The following is a 22,198-nucleotide window of genomic DNA, read 5'->3' as shown; positions in this document are numbered from 1 at the left end:
CTCCATTACTGTTGGAAGCAATGAAGTATCGGTTTCGATACAGTTTTTGTTTTGTTTTCCCAAGAGTACATAACACGGTCCTGCTATTTAGACCCTTCATAGAGTACAATCTCATTGAAGGCGCGCCCCTTATCAATCCTTCCTTCAGGAAACAGAACAATAATGCTGTTATTTGACCATGCATCGGAGCCCCAGCCACATCCTTGTTTTGCTTCTAGAGTATCAACAGTAAAGCTACAAACCCGGGATTTAAATCTATCTACAAAACCATTTCTAGTTAAAGAATTTGTTCAGTAAAAAGAATTTTCGTGTGTTCCTCGAACTACCATTGTTTATCATTTCATGAACCGTAACTCCATAGAACCCTAACTCGAACTTTTTCCTGCAGTTAGTTCAGCCTAGGTCGATAACCCCTGGTTTTATAACTAATTGATAGAAAAGCTGTTTCAGCTGCATACAATTTAGCCTCAAACAAGAGGAATTTGAGTCTTTAAACCATGTACATTACAAATAAACCCTATTCATTGGATTAACTAAAAAGTGACAAAAAGTCAAATGGGACTGTTACTCGCATAGCAGTCCCATTTGACTTTTCGTCACATTTGAGTTAAACCAAAGAATAGGGTTCATTTCTAATATACTTCTATATATCATAATACAAAATGTGATTTTGTATGCCCATGAGTGAAAAAAATAGTCATGTGCGTCCCATACTGAAAGAACCCGCATAACAGTCCCACTAAGATTTTAAATGACTCGATTGCACAAAACTAAGCAATGTAATGACTAACTAAATCGCTTCAGGGTAATCTTTTGAATTATAAAAAACTCAGCCAAATTTCAGCAAGATACGATGATGTTTCAATTTATTATTTTTTTTTTGAAGTTTCATATGGAAGATGCAATTTGGAACTTTAATGGCTTTTATCTCAGTATGCGAAAAATGGTATGGGACTGATATGCGAGTGGGGGCAGTGGGTAAAGTTAATTTTGTTATAATTCAAAGACTGTAATTGGTTGCGAGGATTAAATACGATAAATCCTTGAAATAATGAGGTAAAGGATGAACCACGAGATCGACCAACATTATGGAGAACCCAGCATCCAGAAGATAGCTAAATCCGGAAGGGTACGATGGGCAGGGCATGTTCCAAGAATGCCGGACAACAACCATACGAAGATGGTGTTTGCTTCGGATCCAGCAGATACAAGAAAGCATGGAGCGCAGCGAGCAAGGTGGGCTGACCAGGTAACCACAGAAAGACTTGGAGGATGGAGAGATGTGTATTATGACGTCAAATTATTGATTCAGTGATATCTGTTTATATGTAAGCTAAATATATGAAATTAATTCCTAAATTCAAAAATGCTTGAAGAGATACCTATGCATAAAGTTCCATTGTCCATGTTCCATTCACAGTACAGCAGATCCCCGAACATATGAAAGTTTCATTTAAGTAATTTTTGGGAATTAAGACTACGAGTAAGAATGTCTCATCCGTTATAGTATTTCCCATAACTCACAGCATGCATCCGTTGAATCACATCCGTGAGATTGATTGATTATCAATTATCAAACAAAAACATCATTCGCGTCCCAATTTCGCAATCCGGAGCAAAACTCGTAAAGCTCAACCAGTTAATTAAACGGCGAAGACCATCAATTCGCCCGGCAGGCTGCCGTATCGTGTCGTACCGTAGGAATGCGATTTGCTCCAATCTGATCGATCTTGCCAGAGGTAACCGAAGATCCCACCACCGAGATAACCGCAGGGACTCATCAAGCGGATCAAAAACCGGTCGCAATTATTACACGCTGCTGATGTTGATGTGGTGGCTGCCGTTTTGTGACCGAACCAACAACGCGAGGAATTGATACAATATGACCGTGTCGTTTGCAACTCTCCGGTCGTCATCGTTGAGATTGAAACCATAGGCTTGTGTAGGGTTTTAGGTGGGAGGTGTTAGGCAGATACGGTGATGCGGGGCTAAATTCCACAACAACAACGGATTGACGTAACTATAAGTTCTGAGAGTGAACCTAATGAAGTTCAGTGTAGCAACCAGGCTGTCCTCTGTGTTTTTTGGCTTGCAATGCAATTTAAAGTTTTTAGAAACTACGTGTACGTTTACAAATTCGTTAAATTAACTGAATTTAAGTGCCATATTTCGAATCCTGTTCAAGGGTAAATCATCGTCCATTGTTTTCAGATTGTATTTGAGTAGATACCTTAATGAGGAAATGAAAAGATTAACTTAGAAATATTGAAAATAAGGATTATCCCTTGCTACACCCATTATCACACTATGTCGCCGTTTGATGATCGTGGGTACCGTATCGGATGGATGGAGAAGAGAACAAATTATTTTTATTTTTATTTATTACAGTACTTCGCTCCGGCTGTTCATTAAAACAATTAGTCTATATTATTTTACAGTGGGTGTTTTGAGCAGTGAATTTTCGTGAGACTCTGGATTCACTCTTGAATGTTTTCGATTCTATTTATACATGAGTCTTCTTTGAGAACGGATCTATTCCCATAGTACGGGTCTTTACTTGTCAATAAATTAAACTTATTCTACTTGTCTTGTAGTTGTTTGATCCACAGATTCTAGCTTGAGGAGAATGGTAAGCCCATCATAACTAATATAATAACTATTTACAAAAGAATGGGGTTTCCCTCTACAGATAACAGTACGTACAAAACTAGATCAACAAATGCGCTTTTATGGCAATGACTACTTCTACAGTAGTTTAATCACAAATTTCAATATTCACACTGTTTTCATTGAGAGTTTCCGGTTTGGATTTGATCAGACTCATGCCTTCGTGCTGATCGATAGAACCCGCTGAACTTTGTGACGGTGGGTAATGGGTCGACGACAGCAGAGGTGGGCTGGCCGATTTCGATGGCGATGCCGATGGAGACGATTGGTACCCATCGCGGGAGGTCCGCGGCACGCAGGTAATGGTTACCGAGTCTAGTTTTTGTCGCTTTTCGGGTTTTTTGAGCAGCTCTTCAATAGAGTAAGGATTGCGCTTTTTGCAAATACTCGTCTGAAAATATAATGAATGAGCATTATTAAGGGGGCTTGTGGATTCGAAAAGGTTTGAATTTACCCTCAGGTCGTCGTGGTTATCCGAAGAGTCGTCCGAGTTGACATCGGTGATCTGAACGGGCGACGAACTGGTATTGGAGCTGGTCCCATCGTTTCTGTAGCTATCGCGTTGCACAGCGAATCCTCCGGAAGTCGCAAACGGATTTCCGTAGGCTAGGTATCCGTGCGAGAAAGCGGCTGAAGGGTCAGATCCAGCCGCAATGCTGCGGTTAGCCGCATAGAAGAGACTGGTGTTCCAGATCCAGTGTTTCGGTAGGTACGCCATCTGCGGCGAAAGCGTTGCCGGAGTGGAATTCGATGAAGTTGGTTCACTTTTGGATTCTGCTTTGGGGGATCCTGGCGAAGATAGCTGCTTGCTAGGATCTGCTTTGGTTGGTGTATGGCCTTCGTGTTGTATGATATTGACGGCAGCCGTTTTCTGAACCGGGGGTACGGCTCCGGGGATAGAACTGTAGGGGTGAGGATGTACGGGCTTTCCATCAGGTGACACAGCCGATGCCATACTGTAGCGATACTGATTCAGCAGAGCGTGATGCTGCTCGAGTGTTTGGCTGTACAGTGGGTGGGTCATGGGTTTGGCGGTCATGTAGGATGATGAGTGCGATTGATCTCGCATCATTTGTTCTGGAAGGGTATATAAGAAAAAAATATCAGTAATGAAGCTATTGATTCAAAATTTTATGTTTAACGGATTAGCAGATGACTTAGTTATATCCCTATTCAGAATGTCAATAACAATTGATAAGCCCTATACCAATATATCAGGCAATACGATTTTGATGTTTTTACGTTTTTACGAGAAAATATGTGACAAAATGTTTAAACTTTTCAATCAGCTTTAACACATGATGAATTTAAATGCACAACCTAAATACCCAATAATAATATCTAGAAAACTTAATCTGATTATTAGGAAATGTTAATGTACTAATCGAAAAAATATATAACACCTGCATTAAATTTTCATATAAATAATGATGTATGTCGTTGTTAACGATATTCTGATTGTTCCTATCTATCGACGACAAAGACATTATTGCGTTCATTTTTATTTACAACAAATAAGATAAGATGTTTGGTGCGAAATTTCCTCACAGTTTGAATATTTGAAAAAAAAATACCGATTCCCTTAAAAGCATTCGATAAAACAGCCTCTACTCTGGATGCGCGGCAGACTATTCTGACCAACTCAAAAAAAGGCGTTCCCAAATTCGTGAACCAGCAAAAATACTCCGTGATTTAATTCACGGATTCGGGAATACAGTTACGATTTTTGGAACGTTCCAAAAAACGTGACTGTATTCCCGAATCCGTGACTGTTGTTCATGAAAAATACACCGTGAACTCGTTAGTTCACGAATTCATGAACGCTTTTTTTTGCGTTTACAGTTTAGCACAATCGCTTTCGAAATGTGAATAGCTCTATTGTGCATAACAAAGTCAATAATTTAACAAAAACATCGAGCAACCACTAAATATTCCAGAAAAATCGGGAAATGTTACTTCCCAAAACAATCATCGAGATACTAAGCTAGAAACCACCGTCTACATCCTGACTCAATCCAGACGGCCGCCCCGATCATCACCTGATGGCTGATAAATCTTCAAGCCGGCCCAAAAACCAACCGTCTGGCGCAATAACCAGAAATTTGCATATCATACCGCGCTGATGAAAGACTCCAAACTGCCGATTTCGCGCCTTCTTTTCACACCATCATCGCCTGTTTTTTTTTACGAACCCAACCACCCAAAGAAACCGGCCGGCGACGGACAGCAATCACGCACTCCAGCTTTCATCAACGGAAGGAAACGACTTGCTAAACAACATGAGCCTGCCGGTTTCTCCGAAAGCCTTTATACTTTGCTAACACCCCTTGATTAAGTACAAACCGATCACAAGTGGGACAATTATTATCCAATTGTACTGGTTTCCGATGATGATGTTTCGAAAGGTCGGAACTCAACTTCACTAATGATAAGTTCTTGAGAACCCAACTCAACGATCGGTATCGTAATATCGCGTGTACATACTGCGAGTACGAGCTCAATGAGCGATTACGCTTTTACAAACATGATCATTATCTCTCCCTGTATCGTCCCACGTTGTTGCAGTGAAAGAGCATCGTGAAGAAGAGTGGTACCGCAGTAAGGCATCATCAACGATGAGCACGTGCAAGCAAGAAATATGAGTGCAATTACTCATTACTTAGGGAACGCTGCTTGGGGTCCAACGCCGGAATCGTGCCGTGGGGTACGTGTGCGCTAACGGAGACACCTTGTTTTCGGAAGACCTCAGCTGACCGAAGGTGAAGACATAAACACGACAGCTCTGATAATGTTAATGTTAATTTGGAGGAAAATTACTTTGCTGCACTTTTTCTGAGGAACTTTGGTGGCACGAGGGCTTCCTTCACCCCAAGGGAGATGATGATAAATTATGCAAATATAATTAGAGTCACTGCTTTTAAGACGATGACAACGAAAGATAGCAACAAACAAAACAACAACTACCATCTGTCGCAAGGTCGATCTTGGACGAAACTCACCATTCGACGTCATATCGTCCGTCCAAAGCCCACCGTTCCGTAGTATCCGATTGACAGAGCTCACCGAGGGTATCGTGTTGGGGTCGCAAATCCGTTGGGCTAGCAGTTGGTCGCGGATTTCCCAGGCAAACATGCCGGGATTTTCCTGCTTGAAGCGTAGGATTTTCTTCACCACGGTCGGCGTTGCCACTTGCTGAAACGACAATAGAAGAAACAAGGAACCAGCTTGAGTTATAAATGAATTAAATTTACGACATGCATGCAATGACCTATAACGAGAACCGGCAGTCGTGTCGTGACCGTTTTACCAGTACAAAAGACGCTAATCATAACTTCAACACTTTTCAATTATATGGCACTGTATGGAGCGAAGTTCGGACCGTGCAAGTCGTCATCCATTACAATCACCAATGGGCGCAGGGCCACATCGTCATAACCCGTTCAAATTATACCATAACGACGACATATCATAAATATAAACCTTATCGGCCCTTCTTGTGCTACGGTGGTAATTCCGCGGGGCCAAATTTTGGACAAATTTACACTCTGTTTATGTAAATCGGGACTACGCTAATCGCGAAATTGCAGTCATAAATCTCGTTCCAACTGCAATAATAGGTTGCCTCCGCACCGTTTGATAGTGGGCTGCCGTGGAACGTTCATTCCAGAACGAATATGGATCGTGTGATAAGGTTTCATGCTAGTTTTATGCAGCAAATTCTTTCATAGAAATTTCAGGTGATTGGAAGTGTGCCGTAAAGATGTTAGCTTTTGTCAACTCGTGAGTTTTCGGTAGAAGGTTGTGTGTTTAGTCCCAGACCTATCCTACTCATACTTTGAATCTTTAAATAAATTCTTCATGCTCTAGAAGTCAAAATGGATGTACTCCATACGGTATCCACTCGTATTCCATATTTAAAACTGGATTTAGTACCACTAGAATTTGTTAATATGTGTCAATAAATGGCTGCATATAGATCACATACACGAATGTAGATCTATTCTGGAAGGATCACTAGTAAAAAATTTAATTCCATTTCAAAAATGAGACATGCGGAGCTATTCTCAATAAAGACATACTGAAGTGTTCTTCCCTTTCGAACTAACTGCAAATCTAAAGTACCTAGACCCAGGTATGGCGGCTGGAAGCAATAAAGAAACCCTAATGAATCGCGCCAATTTTACATGGGATTTAAAATACTCACATGTATCTTGTACTCAATCACTACGATTACTTGAAGTCGACCTAGTGTAAAATAATCAAGTTCCATACTTTTTTGAATAATGAAAATTAGGCTGGAAAATTCTCAATTCAAAAGAGTGCGGGTGACTGTGATGTGGTATTGTGGCTAAGTTTAGCTCAATTGAATCTACACTTCGTGTAGATGCTAGTCGTGATAGATGAGAAACAATAAATATGCAGTCACGTGAGTTCAGCTTTGTTTTAATTGAGCGCGTCATTAAATGCGTACCGCTCTTCAACATATTTGTTTTAAAATTGTCTGACAGCTACATAGCTAAACGAAAACACTCAGCCTAAACTCTGACAATGTCATATTCCTACAAGGTCTAAGAAATTTTAGTGTGGAAGTTCACTGATGTAAAAGAAAATATCATTTTTATTAGTATCGTGTACTTGATTCTTCATCTCTTTTACTCAAAGTAAAGATCTTCATAGTTCAATTTACACTTCTATAACTAATAACTATGTAACACTTATAACAAAAGCTGATTTCATTATGCCATAATAGGTTGAGCATCGCCACGCCATCCACCATGAGTTTGTATTGGTGGTGACGAAATCGAAGTGGTTGAAGAATTCGTGTACTTGGACTCACTGGTGACCTCCGATAACGATACCAGCAGAGAAATTCGGAGACGCATCGTGGCAGGAAATCGTGCGTACGTTGGATTCCGCAAAACGCTCCGATCGAATAAAGTTCACCGCCGTACCAAACTGACTATCTACAAAACGCTCATTAGATCGGTAGTTCTCTACGGACACGAGACCTGGACGCTGCTCGTGGAGGACTAACGTGCCATGGAGTTTCCGAAAGGAAGGTACCATCTATGGTGAGGTGCAGATGGAAGACGGTACGTAGATGAGGCGAAAATCGGACGACTGCGGTGGGCCAGGCACGTAATCAGAATGTCGGAGAGAAATCCGGTAAAACTGGCTCTCAACAGCGATCCGGAATTGGAAGGCTAGGTGCGCAGGAGGAATACAATTTGCGGGCCCTCCGCAGACTGCGTGGTTGGCGACGTGCAGCCATGGATCGAACTGAATGAAGAAGAAATGCCGAAATTTCACGGGAGTTTCTTTTTTTGAGTTGAGGTTGAGAACGGTTTGGTCGAAAATGTCATTTGGCCGAAAGCGACATACGGCTGAAAGGGACATACAACCGAATTGGTTATTTGGTCGAAAAAGCCGTTTGCCCTAACAGGTCATTTGACAGATAGGCCATACGACGAAAAAAGGTTATTTTCCGAACAAGTAATATGCCCAAAACTGTAGACCCGTTCAGCCAAATGGCCTTTTCTGCCAAACGATCAATTCGGTCTATTGACTTCCTCGGTCAAGGAACCAGTTCGGCTGAATGATATTTGGGGGCACATGCCCATTTCGGTCAAATGACGTTTTCAACCAATTACACTATTTAGCCAAACTTTTTTTTCGGAGAAATGACTAGTTTGGCCGAACGATATTTTCGGTCGTATGTCCATTTCGGCCAAATGACTTTCGACCAGATGAGATCTGAATTGTAGGACAATTAGGAGAACCTAGAACATCTGCATCAAACCAATGTAACACGCAAGAGCTTTAGAGGCTTGCATGGACAAGCTAGGTTGATTTCCGTTATGAAGTTCATCTGAACCGGTAAATTTTACTCAAATTGAATTTGGTAAATCAAAATGCTCTACATTCTCAATGACAGCATCCGTACGCTGATCTTGCAAAAAATGAGGATCCCTTGAAACATAACAAACTAGCAAACTACAGAAAACTAGATGAGGTGGATAAGACAACCGTGAAAGAATTTTGAAAATCACCTTTAAGACGACCGGGAACGTGCTGTTCGAAATATTCACTCAAATGATTTCTTTATCGTATTTGATATGTTTACCAAGATCCAAAACTTTTCAACACTCAATTAGGATTAAGTTTCCCTTAATACAAGTTCCTTACAACTGCTTGCATACTTGTTCATTTATTTTCTTCTTTATCTTTATTTAGGAGACATTTATTTAATAAAACGGATGTGACGAAATTTGCATAAATAGTTTAGTTACAAGATGAATCATCGCACAAATGTACCATGCATCTCCATTTGCTTTCAAGTGTTTTATTAAAGTTCAAACATCAGACGCTCAAGCACTTTCTGATATATAATCAGCCTGTTTACTTACATTTTAAATTACACCATTGCAATCACTAAGTATAGTATTCTTCTTTGAACTACGTATTCAATATGTAATATTGCGAAGAATATTTGCAATTTATGAAAATGTTCGACTTCTGTTTGATTCAAACCTCGTACAGCAGCTGGCATTAGATTCAAATTTTGGCCGTGGGTAATTCCGACGGGCCTGAAAGGGTTAACAGCGCGAACGCGTATGATGACAGGGGGTAAGACTGTCATCCACGAACAAACCAAGCCCACCTAAGATGTATTATCCCGGCCTCGCCGCCTGGAAAAGGCGGGCCACCCTGGGCCACCCTGCTTGGCAAGTGTAACATTTTTCGAACTGGAATCTTGTAGGATATTGGTTAACCTACACTACTGCTGACTAACGAAAAAATTGTGGGATTGTTTATTTACATTTGCTTCATCCTACATGCAGAGGAGGCGCGATGCACCGCATATTACCCCCCTGTATGATGAGCGATGTAGCGAACGCGTTCCGTTTTGTTATTGCTATCCGTTGACACATAGGGGAACGGTTTGGCACTTCATCTCATAGCTCCCATTTCCATCCCATCAAAAATAAAGCAATGAAAAGGTATTTGATTTGTTGTTTATATGTGTTTATTTTTCCAGCAGTGAGCACACATGTTAGCAACAAGAAGCGACAACATTGGTGCTGTATTTCTCTGTTTTGCGATGAAATGAATATATGTTCAGTGAGATGGAAAACGGAACAGTTCCCCTACATGACCGAGCTAATTGAAGCAAAAGCGGGAGAAAAAGGAACGGCCATAACAGATTTGTTGATGGTTCTCTACAGAAGGAATGAAGGAAGTTGGTTTTTCTTGTAACGTAACAGACACAAAGATTCAAACTTCGGACACCTGATTACACAGTACCGGGAAAATTAATTGCAAACAATTCTCACTGCACAGCTCAGACTGTCTTTAAATCATTTCGTCACATTGTTCAACATGTCTTACTACAATGTAACTATACTAAATCAAACTAAAACTATTAGACCTTTCGATCCAGCTTGACGAAACATTTCGATGACATATTTCAGGAAATTTCCCATACGAATTGAAGCGTCCGAAGTTTGAGTATGTCCGATTTTGTTATTATCCACGGTATTAGAATATTCGGTGGATCATGCGCTTGTATTGCGCTTTGCTCCAGTCGAGACAAGTGCCGCTTGCCACATAAGCTATCCGGCAAGTATGTTCATAATGCTGCAGTTTGCATATGCCACCGGGCATACATGATGAGCAATGGACACTCATAGACACGTCGAACGACCTGGTATCGTTGTACTTTGTGCGGTCGAGAAATATATCAATTGATATGCGTTTGATTCGTGTTCTGATAATCCTTCCTGTGGTTTTTGTGGATACGCAGAGGTAAACACGGTTTTCAAATAGCAAAAACCACCTACTAAGATTCCTTACCTGTCCTGTGTCGGGAAATTCCATGGAAATTCCACTGTTTCTACTCTACGGACTATAAATTTGATTCGCCGTGGAAAGCAATAGATCAGCGGACCAGAGCGGATGCGGTGTGGCGCGATGGCGCACACCTTCAAACAACACCATCCAACCTTCTACAAATATTAATTTGGCACATTAGGCCCGGTTTCACGTCCAACCACCGATCAACATAATTCAGAATTGAATTTCTTAACGCAACTAGGCCCTATGGCGTATTCAGCTCCAATCAACCCACTCCATAGTTGAATTTCTACACCCCGGTCACGGATCAACTTACTTCAGAGTTTGATTTCTTGACCCAGCCAGCCCACAGTTGGATCCAGAGTTGGACTTTATGGCCCAACAAGGTCCGATGCATATCCGGCTCGGCCAGCAACCACGCACTCCACAGTTGGATTTCTTGACTCAACTAAGCCAGATTTCATATCCTGCCAAGGACCCACCGACTCCAGTGTTCGATTTGTGGCCTAACTGGGCCCAGTGCTTATTCAGCCACGGATCAACCCACTTCAAAACTGAATTTCTAGGCTCAACTAGGACTTGTTTCATATCCAAACATCGAGCAATTATTCCAGAGTTGGATTTCTTGACCCAACTAGGCCCGACGCCATATCCAGCCACCACCCGAGCAGGAGGGTCGACCTCGATAACACAAATTGGTATGAAATAGCATTGCATAAAAGGTAAAATACCAAAAAGTAATATGCAAAATACTACGAATAATAATCTGTGATGCGTTTGTTATTGTAATACAAACTAAGTATGTTATGCCTGAAGTATTGAGCATATAAATCTTTGGTATTATTTTTTGGTATTTTACCTTTTATGCAAGGCTATCTGCAGAGTATGCACTGGGTCATTACCAAGATTTGGGAGGAGGAAGTTTTGCCGCAGGAGTGGATGGAAGGTGTCGTGTGTCCCATCTACAAAAAGGGCGATAAGCTAGATTGTAGCAACTACCGCGCAATCACATTGCTGAACGCCGCCTACAAGGTACTCTCCCAAATTTTATGCCGTCGACTAGCACCAACTGCAATGGAGTTCGTGGGGCAGTACCAGGCGGGTTTTATGGGCGAACGCTCCACCACGGACCAGGTGTTCGCCATTCGCCAAGTACTGCAGAAATGCCGCGAATACAACGTGCCCACACATCATCTATTCATCGACTTCAAAGCCGCATATGATACAATCGATCGGGACCAGCTATGGCAGCTAATGCACGAACACGGTTTTCCGGATAAACTGACACGGTTGATCAAAGCGACGATGGATCGGGTGATGTGCGTAGTTCGAGTTTCAGGGGCATTCTCGAGTCCCTTCGAAACCCGCAGAGGGTTACGGCAAGGTGATGGTCTTTCGTGTTTGCTATTCAACATCGCTTTGGAAGGGTAATACGAAGAGCAGGGATTAACACAGGTGGTACAATTTTCAATAAGTCCGTCCAGCTATTTGGTTTCGCCGACGACATAGATATTATGGCACGTAACTTTGAGAAGATGGAGGAAGCCTACATCAGACTGAAGAGGGAAGCTAAGCGGATCGGACTAGTCATCAACACGTCGAAGACGAAGTACATGATAGGAAGAGGTTCAAGAGAAGACAATGTGAGCCACCCACCGCGAGTTTGCATCGGTGGTGACGAAATCGAGGTGGTAGAAGAATTTGTGTACTTGGGCTCACTGGTGACTGCCGAAAATGACACCAGCAGAGAAATTCGGAGACGCATAGTGGCTGGAAATCGTACGTACTTTGGACTTCGCAAGACGCTCCGATCGAATAGAGTTCGCCGACGTACCAAACTGACAATCTACAAAACGCTAATTAGACCGGTAGTCCTCTACGGACACGAGACCTGGACGATGCTCGTGGAGGACCAACGCGCACTTGGAGTTTTCGAAAGGAAAGTGCTGCGTACCATCTATGGTGGGCGGTACGTGGAGGCGGATGGTACGTGGAGGACGGTACGTGGAGGAGGCGAATGAACCACGAATTGCATCAGCTGTTGGGAGAACCATCCATCGTTCACACCGCGAAAATCGGACGACTGCGATGGGCCGGGCACGTAGCCAGAATGTCGGACAGTAACCCGGTGAAAATGGTTCTCGACAACGATCCGACGGGCACAAGAAGGCGAGGTGCGCAGCGGGCAAGGTGGATCGATCAGGTGGAAGATGACTTGCGGACCCTCCGTAGACTGCGTGGTTGGCGACGTGTAGCCATGGACCGAGCCGAATGGAGAAGACTCTTATATACCGCACAGGCCACTTCGGCCTTAGTCTGATTAAATAATAATAATAATCTGCAGAGTATGATATCAATAACAAAGTAAGGTATTATTGAGGTAATTTCTCCTGCTCGGGCAGAGTTGATCTTCTTGGCTCAACCAGGCCCGATGGCTTATCCAGCCACCAACAAGCCCATTCCACAGTTGGATTTTTTGGGTCAACTAGGACAGGTTTCGTATCCAGCAAAACCTCCCAGTCAACACAAGATCGTATATCATAACGAATAAGTGTACAAAGTGGAGGCCAAATACAAACATTTTACATGCAGTCAAATGGAGGCATGCGCCTATATCACCTCCAGCATGTATACTTATTCTCTAGCATTTACGACTGTGTGTTGTCTGAGCTTGGATCAACCCATTTTAGATTTGGATTTCTTGACTGAACAAGACCCGATGGCACATCCAGTCACCGATATATCCAATTTTAATCTCAACTAGGCCCGATGTATATCCAGTCACCAAACCCACTCCACAGTTGAATTTCTCGGCTTAAAAAAATTCATAATTAATTTCAATGCATCCCTTTTATGTATCTTTATACCTTTGTACTGTATGGTCAACCATCAACGCAAGGAATCCGGACTTCCATCGCCAATGGAGTAGAATGGAGAAATCACCTCAATTTCCCAGGAACATTGTCGCCTCTTCGCTGAATGATGAAGACATGATCCAGAAGGCTTCAAAGCAGCTAAAATCGTCGTATAATCCTGAACATAGTCCACACAAAGGGAGACAAACGCATTGTGAACAGATATTGAGGGACTACAGTATTGTGAGCCGTTTTGAAACTGTTTGACCTCTTCATGAAACCACTGACTGCTTGCGCACTGTAGACAACTTCTTCGTGATTTTACACGGATAACACGGATCTATCGTCGGTTGCTCCTCTTCTTCTTCTTCTTATTGGCATTACATCCCCACACTGCAAAGTGGCTAAAATCGAGTTTTTAGCGCGTTTATTTAATAGTATCTTCATAATGTTATTTAGCGTGATGGCGTATTCGAGACATTTTATCAGTAAGTTAACGCGCTTCTTTGGAGCTATTCATCCTTATGAACAATCCCCTAAAGAGTGAGATGAAAAATTTACTCTTTCCACTTTACAACAAATAAAGTTTGATTATTCATAAAATTTGTAGCAAAAGTTCTTCTGAAAATTTTGTCGAAAACACCGAGTTCGTAATTTCTTTACTTTTGGAGATTTATTGATTTCATGCCAACAAGTTTTGAGCATGTTCGATGTATAAGCAACCAAGCACATGGAGACGCATGGTGCATTAGTTCATCAACTCCTTGAAGGGTGATTGATTTCTACCTTGCATAGTAGGAAATGGTTTTTGATGAAACATTCCTTACATTCGCTTACAACTCTACAGTTCAGGTAATAATTTAAAGTTCATTACTTGTACTTTGTTATGCGTATGAGATTGACTGCCACAATTTGCCCCTTGTCAAATTGCAGTTATATTAAATATGACTAAAAAATCCAATAAAACTGTTATAGCTTTTTTATTTTTAAAGTTTTTAAGTCACAATAGTCACCAAACGGCGTATTTTAATATTATCTAAAACTTTCTAGAACATGCACAAAATGTATAAATTAAAGTGAAAAAGATATGATGAAAAAACACATTTTAAGGGTTTGTCCGCATAAAACGTAAAAAGTCTCCAAAAGTAACGGAATTACGAACTTGGTGTCTTCGGCAAAGTTTTTCAGGAGAACTTTTGCTACAACTTTTATGAAGAATCAAACCTTATATGTTGTGAAGTGAAAAAATAAATTTTTCATCTCACTTTTAGGGGGATTGATCAGTAAACTGAATACCTCTAAAGAATCGCATAAACTTACTGATAAAATGTCTCGAAGACACCATTACGCTAAATTGCATAATAAAGATACTATTAATTAAACGCGCTTAAAACACGGTTTTAGCCACTGTGCACTGGGACAGAGCCGCCTCGCAGCTTAGTGTTCATTAAGCACTTCCACAGTTATTAACTGCGAGGTTTCTAAGCCAAGTTACCATTTGTGCATTCTCGTATATCATGAGGCTAACACGATGATACTTTTATGCCCAGGGAAGTCGAGACAATTTCCAATCCGAAAATTGCCTAGACCGGCACCGGGAATCGAACCCAGCCACCCTCAGCATGGTCCTGCTTTGTAGCCGCGCGTCTTACCGCACGGCTAAGGAGGGCCCCTCCGTCGGTTGCTCTACTTTCACCTATTTACTGTGCCTGACGTCTTACGTCTCAAACAATCTGACAGGTCAGGTGTTATTTACATTGACCTGTGTTCAGCTTTCGGATTTCATAGTTCAAAACCGATAACGATGCCAGCCACGTCGTCACAGTCAATTTAGGAAAAGGAGAGGAAAAAACGCTCCAAGAGACCGAAGAATTATCTGCACCTCCGTGAACGCAACGGGAAACGAATGATTTATTAAAAGAGAACGTCACCTTGGAAAGCGACTTAATACTATATTAATTATTTAAAGTATTTATTATTGAAAAAATATTCAAGCTCTTTTAGTGGAATGTCTTCAACTGTCTAAGACAAGTTTTGTACTTTCCATTTAATTCCACTGCGTTTTGTTATTTTTTCAGATAAGTATTTCAACCTTAACTGTGAGGCCGTCTTCAGTGTCTCGTACTTGACTCGACTTGTATTTCAAATCAATCCGACTCTAGTAACCACTGAGCTTCACCTGATAAGCGATAATAGATCTAATGCGTATTGTACACAATATTTAAATTTTTGAACATCTAAATCAAATATCTAACTTATGAAAAAATACTTCTGAATTGTCGTTAGAAAGTCATCTGAATTTTCCCGGGAAAATCCTTGGAAACTCTTGTAGATTTTTGCGATAAATTTAATAAAATTTTCGAGATTTATTCTGGATTTTCCTGCAAAGTATTCTAAACTTCAACGGCTTGAATCTCATTCTTTCAGTGTCCACCGAACATTTAGTCTACATGGCGCACATTAAATAAATTAAAATCCAAAAATCATCTAGATTCATGAACTTAAAGGATCGCAGATGAAGAAAAGTAGGGATAAGTATTCAAACCATGAAAAACGTGCGAATCATCACTCTAAAAAACTATAAATGTAAGCAGTGGAATTAGTTTATGCGCGTTTTATTTGAACACCGTGTAAACTATGCCTCCTATTGCCGTCCTATTGCTTATCAGTACGAACACGAGACCTACATATATTTTATGAACCTTTTTTTGCTTACCCTAACTTCAGCAACCATCAAGCAAAAGCGTAGCTAACTCACGCCCATGTTTAGCATTCCAACGAAAAAATTGCGTGCCTCCAGAAGCCCAATAAATCGACTTCGGCATATCAAAGACTGGAAAATGAGGCAATTCTGGAGTTGAAAATTAGTGCTTAGATTCAAAGAGGTTCGTTCGCATTTTTTTCTCTCTCTCTCGAGGGGGTTGGCGTATAATTGCCTGTTTCTATATTTTTTGTGTTTTCTCGAAGGGTAACAAACCGTTCACGGGTACATTTAATTGTGGAAAGCTTTTAATGTTATCACAATGAAATGGAAGTTCCGGACCGAAAAGGATTGGAATGTGCCGAACAGTCGGGAAAACCAGTGCCTGATGGTGGCACTAAAACGGTCGCGATAAGCGTTTCGGACTTGATAACACGCTCCAAATAGTGAACCTCTCAGCATAAAAGCAGATGTGGAACCTTCCATTACCCATCAAAAGTCACTCAATAAAATTGAGCGAAAACCTTAATGTAAATTTAAAATTTTCTAATTACATGTTGTTTGACTTTCAAAACATGCTTTATTATTGAAACTAATAGTTCAGTTACCTTTTTGTTTTGAACAGTATAACTAATATAATCGATCCAAATAGAAAACATTCACATGACCGAAATTATAACTAATGTCCCTGACATCTGCACCGTTGCATTCAACTCCCCACAATATTACATATGTACATCGAAGCAACAAACAGTGTATGCAAATTGAAAGTACAAATTACTTTAATTGTAACCTTTTTGTTTCTACTTTTTAATACCCCTCAGTATAACCCCCCATTCATCGGAGGAAAGGAATATTTTCCGCCACGCTGTATCCCCCAGCCATAAAACTTTACGATCGACAATCGATCATTTACCATTGGACTAAACGCAAACCATTCCTCGCCAGTGCATACAATAAGCCACAAAGTTTGTTAGAGAAAAAGTATTGCAAAAGAAAATAATCATAAACCATCATCTCGGCTCGGTTCGGTATGGGAATTGTGTTGTAAACAACGCTGATCAACATCGACCAGGAGCCTTTTTGTCGACATGGGTGCTACTTGAATACTTATTTCGAATAGAGCAGAATGTTCAAGATTCTTAAGGATGGAATAGTCCATAATGATAGGATATCGGAGTGTTTATTTCCAAAAAAAATATACTAGTACTTGTTCGAGAGTTCAATAACATTTAAGGAAAAAAAAACAATTTGAGATGAAATTGTTTACAATTAAGTTCTAAGTGTTGTGAACCAGCCTAGAGTCTATTGAGCTTTTGACTCCCTATCGGGGAAAACACTGGAAATTATTTTATTATTATAATTAAGGGTTTATGCGGAGGTTCTAGCAAGCATCGACGCGACCACTGCGCTTCAACAATAATCGCACCGGGAAAGACCGATGCAATTACGACCCACAGCTGGTGAACCTGTGGAATGGGGAGTAAAATTGGTGCTGGTGCGCGCTCTCCTTCGTGTAATTCTATTATTTATGGTGAGATTAACACCTCTCGAAATCATCGTCGTCGTGGCGCGATGATGGCGATGTGATTTGATTTTATGCCATTATGGTCATTCATTGTTGCCTCTCGGTGCTGGATGGGGGTAATCATAGGGCATGGAACCCCATGCAAGTGAAACAGAAATCGATTCGGACGGGTGATGAGTGACAGGACTGTTAGAATGTTATGGCAGTGGTAAACTACCATTTGAAAGGATTAACGAAATTAATATTCAGAATGATGTACCTTTTATATAGAACCAAAACACGAAATCAGGTACTCGAAAATGAGAAAACTTTTTATCGGTTTGTCGTTTCATAAGTAGTGTGAAACCCACATCACTTTTCATTCAACTACAACTACAAACCATTGAATCCAATAATAAACCTGATAATAATTCTAATAACACACCCCTGCTTAATGTGAACAAGTTGTAGAACCATGGCTCCGTAAAGTGTTATACAGGCCTGAGCCTACCAAATAAGCGAAATTCCAATGATTTCTTATACCGTGGTTAAAAAACAATCCTACACATCATTTGTAAGGATATCCTGATTCTATAATATAAAACATGAAAGCTGGCGTTTACGTCACTTATGAGATGGTCAATTGGAAATTGGTCAATTGTTGTAATAGAAACTGTTATCATTGATCTCGAATACATGTCCCTTGTCCACCAATTTTTGAAAGTTGCTGACGTTAGACTGTAATCGTCGTCCATCCATCCCTTTTGCTGTTGTTATTAAATTGTTGTTAAACCCCATTCGTATGTCTTCCCCTCGTTGCTGTCTCCCAAAAAATGTTTGTCTCATTACAGATGTGAAACATTGCCAAGGATTTCAACTGTTTGACCATCAGCATTATAATTAATTAAGAATCCTAAATTCGCTTCCTTTCCTATTGTATAATTGTATTCCCTTACCTCGACCAAATCGCGAGTCTTTCGGTTCCCCAAAACTAACATTAGAGTATAAGAATCATGAAAAACTGTATTCAAAAAATGATTCCGGCTCCGTAACGCTTTACGGCAAATGAGCCTACCAAATAAACGATAGTTAAAAAAAACTGTTATCATACCTCATATTTTTCGTAAAAAGATCTTGATTCTTTGAGGCGATTATGTGTTCAAATTAGGTCAATTACGCAAATTGTTGTTTTTATCATAAGTGTCAATTTTCCAAATGGATCTCGATTATACAAAGCATATTATATGTTGTGACATTTGACGTTTACGCCACTTATGTAATTATCAATTTAGCATAGGTCAATAATGCAAATAGTAGAAAAACTTGTTTACAACCATTTTTCCAAAGACACCATTGAGTTAAAACGTGTAGAATGAAAGTTATGATTTTTGTCCCGTAGCTCCATACGTTCGAAGCACTGTTCACCGTTCCGTGGGGTAGACTCCATGTCCTGGCAGCGATTAAAATTGCAATACTCCTATCGGGTAAAAAGCACAGTACGATTTTTTAACACTTATGAGCCTGATCCCCAATTTCATGGAAAACAAAATTTTTAAAATGAAGGTTCTCAGCAGCCCCTCATCGAGATTGGGTTCTTTTTTCTGCAATCGATCACGACCGCATATCAGCCGAGATGCTCAAAGCTGACCGCATGACATCTGTTCAACTACTGCCTCGTTTATTTCGTAATATCTGGGACACCGCAACTTTCCCGATCGATTGGACGCAAGGTATCTTAGTGAAGGTGCCCAAAAAGGGTGACCTGACTGTATGCGATAACTGGCGAGGCATTATGTTGCTGTGTACCGTTCTCAAAGTGCTGTGCAAAATTATCCTAGCCCGGATTCAGGAAAAATCGATGCGACTCTCCGGCGGCAGCAAGCCGGATTCCGTGCTGGAAGATCCTGTGTGGACCATATTGTCACGCTCCGCATCATTCTGGAGCAGGACAACGAATTCCAAGAGTCCCTTTACTTGGTATTCATTGACTACGAAAAAGCTTTCGACCGTCTCAATCACCAGAATATGTGGGGCACCCTGAGACGCAAGGGGTTCCTGAGAAAATCATCGGCCCCATCGAAGCACAGTACGAGGCCTTTTCGTGTAGAGTGCTGCACAATGTCCGACCCTATCCGGGTCGTAGCTGGTGTGAGGCAAGGATGTATTCTATCACCGTTACTGTTCCTCATCGTAATCGACGAGATTCTGGTAGATGCGATTGACCGTGAACCAAACCATGGAGCACCTAAACGACTTCGAATTGGCGGATGATGTTGCACTCCTCGCGCAACGGCGCTCTGATATGCAGAGTAAGCTCAATGACCTTGCCGAGCGCTCCTCCTCGGCAGGTTTAGTCATCACTGCACTATGCTACCGCTAACCGCAAGTCGAGCACATCTGTATATGGGCCTCCATATACAGATGTGCTCGACTTGCGGTTAGCGGCAGTATGGTCCAGGATACAGATTTACGCGGAAAGATGAATTTTACGCCAAAACTATATTTTTCAGACAAAAACTGTTGTTCTACAAAATTGTTCGAAATAGTAAGGCCATCATTATGGTTCTACCAAAAAATAGGGTGGCCCATCATATAAAAAAAAATAGAAAATATTTTTTTTATTTCTTGGAATATTGACATGTTATGTTCTACAAAGTTGTAGCGTAGCTTATTCCAATCAATTTTGCTAAAAAACTTTTTCTGTAGCTCTTAAGTTGGCTGATTTAGAGCAATTTTACCTAATTGAATTAGGGTGTACCTCAAAAAAACAGTATTTTTGATCTAATTTTTTTGTTTTAGATTTCTCGAAAAAGTCGTCTTCAGGTGACTTTTAGATCTCAAAAAAATGCAACTTCTGATGGGTGAATATGCTTAATATCTTTTTCCGATCAAAAGTTAAAATCGTTTTTCTGTCAAAATTACATTTTTTTCATAAGTTGATATCTCTGGTTAGGGCAGACCAAAAAAATATGTTTACACGGCATTTGAAAGAGAAATTAATATTCCTTATTATGTCAAAAAATTGGGATACCGTCAACTGGGAGGAAGATGATCATTTTTAAGACAAAACATGCAATAACAATGTATGTTTACATTTTAAATCGAAACAAATATTTTCAAAACATGTACTGCTATACGTTGCAATAATCAACAACTTTAGTTTTCTGAGATGCGTTCGCATTTATTAAAATAAATTAAAATATCACACATTTTTTGAGTAATCTGTTTTGGGGTGAAGTTGATCAAGACAGCCCTACTAAAATCATTATGACCTAGTAGTCAAAATACACTAGGTTATTTGTATGAATGTTGAATTTACTACGTAAAGAAGTTTACGAAGTCAATATTTGAAACGAAAATAGCGTCATTTATGACTATCTCTCTCTTTCTTCCACAAAATACATTTTCATAATTATAATCGAAAAACTCGGATTTCTACCTAGCGGTAACATTACTTGAACGGAGAATATATTTGACTACCGTTTCATAAAAAAAAATGGCACTTTTGACTGACACATCAAATGATCATCTTCACCTCAATGATCATCTCCCCCCCAGTTGACGGTATGTTATTTTTTTATCTCAAGTTTTACCAATTTTACTAAAATCATGTTTTTTCAAATAAATTAATATAACTCAACAACGGAAAAAGATACAGACGATATTCTTATAGCAAAACACGCGTTTTTAAAAGCTTCTTCAGAAGATGACATTCGTGAGAAATGAAAAATAAAAAAATCTACAGCTCTTACACTTTTTATAAGTTTTATCATTATCATCGTATTGCAAGATTTACGAGAAAAGATGCATTTTCGGTCTGAAGCATACTTTTAAGAAACAAAATTTGTTCTACAAAGTTGTTCTGGATACTTGGGCCCTTATTATAGAGTTACCGAAAAATAGGGTGGGCCATTTTATAAAAATGTAAACTTTTCATTTTTTTTATTTTGCGGATTTTTGACATAAAATGTTTCACACAACTGTAGCGCAGCTTGTTCCAAACAACTTTGCTGTATGAACTTTTTCTGTTGCTCTTAAGCTCATTTGTTTAGAGTAATTTTACTTACCAAGATTAGGGTGTCCCTCAAAAAACCTCAATCTGCTCATTTCATTTTTTATTTTTCACGGATGTCACCTTCTGAAGACTTTTGGGGCTTTTCAAAACGCGTGTTTTGCTATAAGAATATCGTCTGTATCTTCTTCCGTTGTCGAGTTATATCAATTTATTTGAAAAAACATGATTTTAGTAAAATTGGTGAAACTTGAGATAAAAAAATAACATATCCCCAATTTTTTGACATAATGAAGAATATTAATTTCTCTTTTAGATGCCGTGTAAACATATTTTTTTGGTCTGCCCTAACCGGAGATATCAACTTATGAAAAAAATGTAATTTTGACATCAAATGATATGATATGATATTTACTGATATTTACCCATCAAAAGTTGCATTTTTTTGAGCTCTAAAAGTCACCTGAAGACGACTTGATGGCCTTACTATTTCAAACAATTTTGTAGAACAACAGTTTTTTCTAAAAAATATAGTTTTGGCGTAAAATTCATCTTTCCGCGTAAATCTGTATCCTGGACCATAGTGCAACGTCAACAAAACC

General features: G+C 40.1%; 1 protein-coding gene across 1 annotated transcript in view; it reads right to left on the bottom strand.

The window, feature by feature from the left end:
• Positions 1-2,396: 2,396 nt before the first annotated feature.
• The window catches only part of LOC134217322 (paired box pox-neuro protein-like), a 156,497-nt gene continuing 136,695 nt past the window's right edge, over positions 2,397-22,198 (bottom strand). The window contains exons 5-7 of the mRNA XM_062696071.1: positions 5,667-5,859; positions 3,122-3,744; positions 2,397-3,058 (exon numbers count right to left, since the gene is read on the bottom strand). Of these exons, the coding sequence (XP_062552055.1) occupies positions 2,756-3,058; positions 3,122-3,744; positions 5,667-5,859 (1,119 nt within the window). The 3' untranslated portion in view covers positions 2,397-2,755. The remainder of the gene's footprint in view (positions 3,059-3,121; positions 3,745-5,666; positions 5,860-22,198) is intronic.

Source organism: Armigeres subalbatus, chromosome 2, assembly GCF_024139115.2.
Source record: "Armigeres subalbatus isolate Guangzhou_Male chromosome 2, GZ_Asu_2, whole genome shotgun sequence".
In the NCBI taxonomy this organism is placed as follows: domain Eukaryota; kingdom Metazoa; phylum Arthropoda; class Insecta; order Diptera; family Culicidae; genus Armigeres; species Armigeres subalbatus.
Note: the sequence above shows the minus strand (reverse complement) of the source record. Positions and strands in the feature narration are given on the sequence as shown.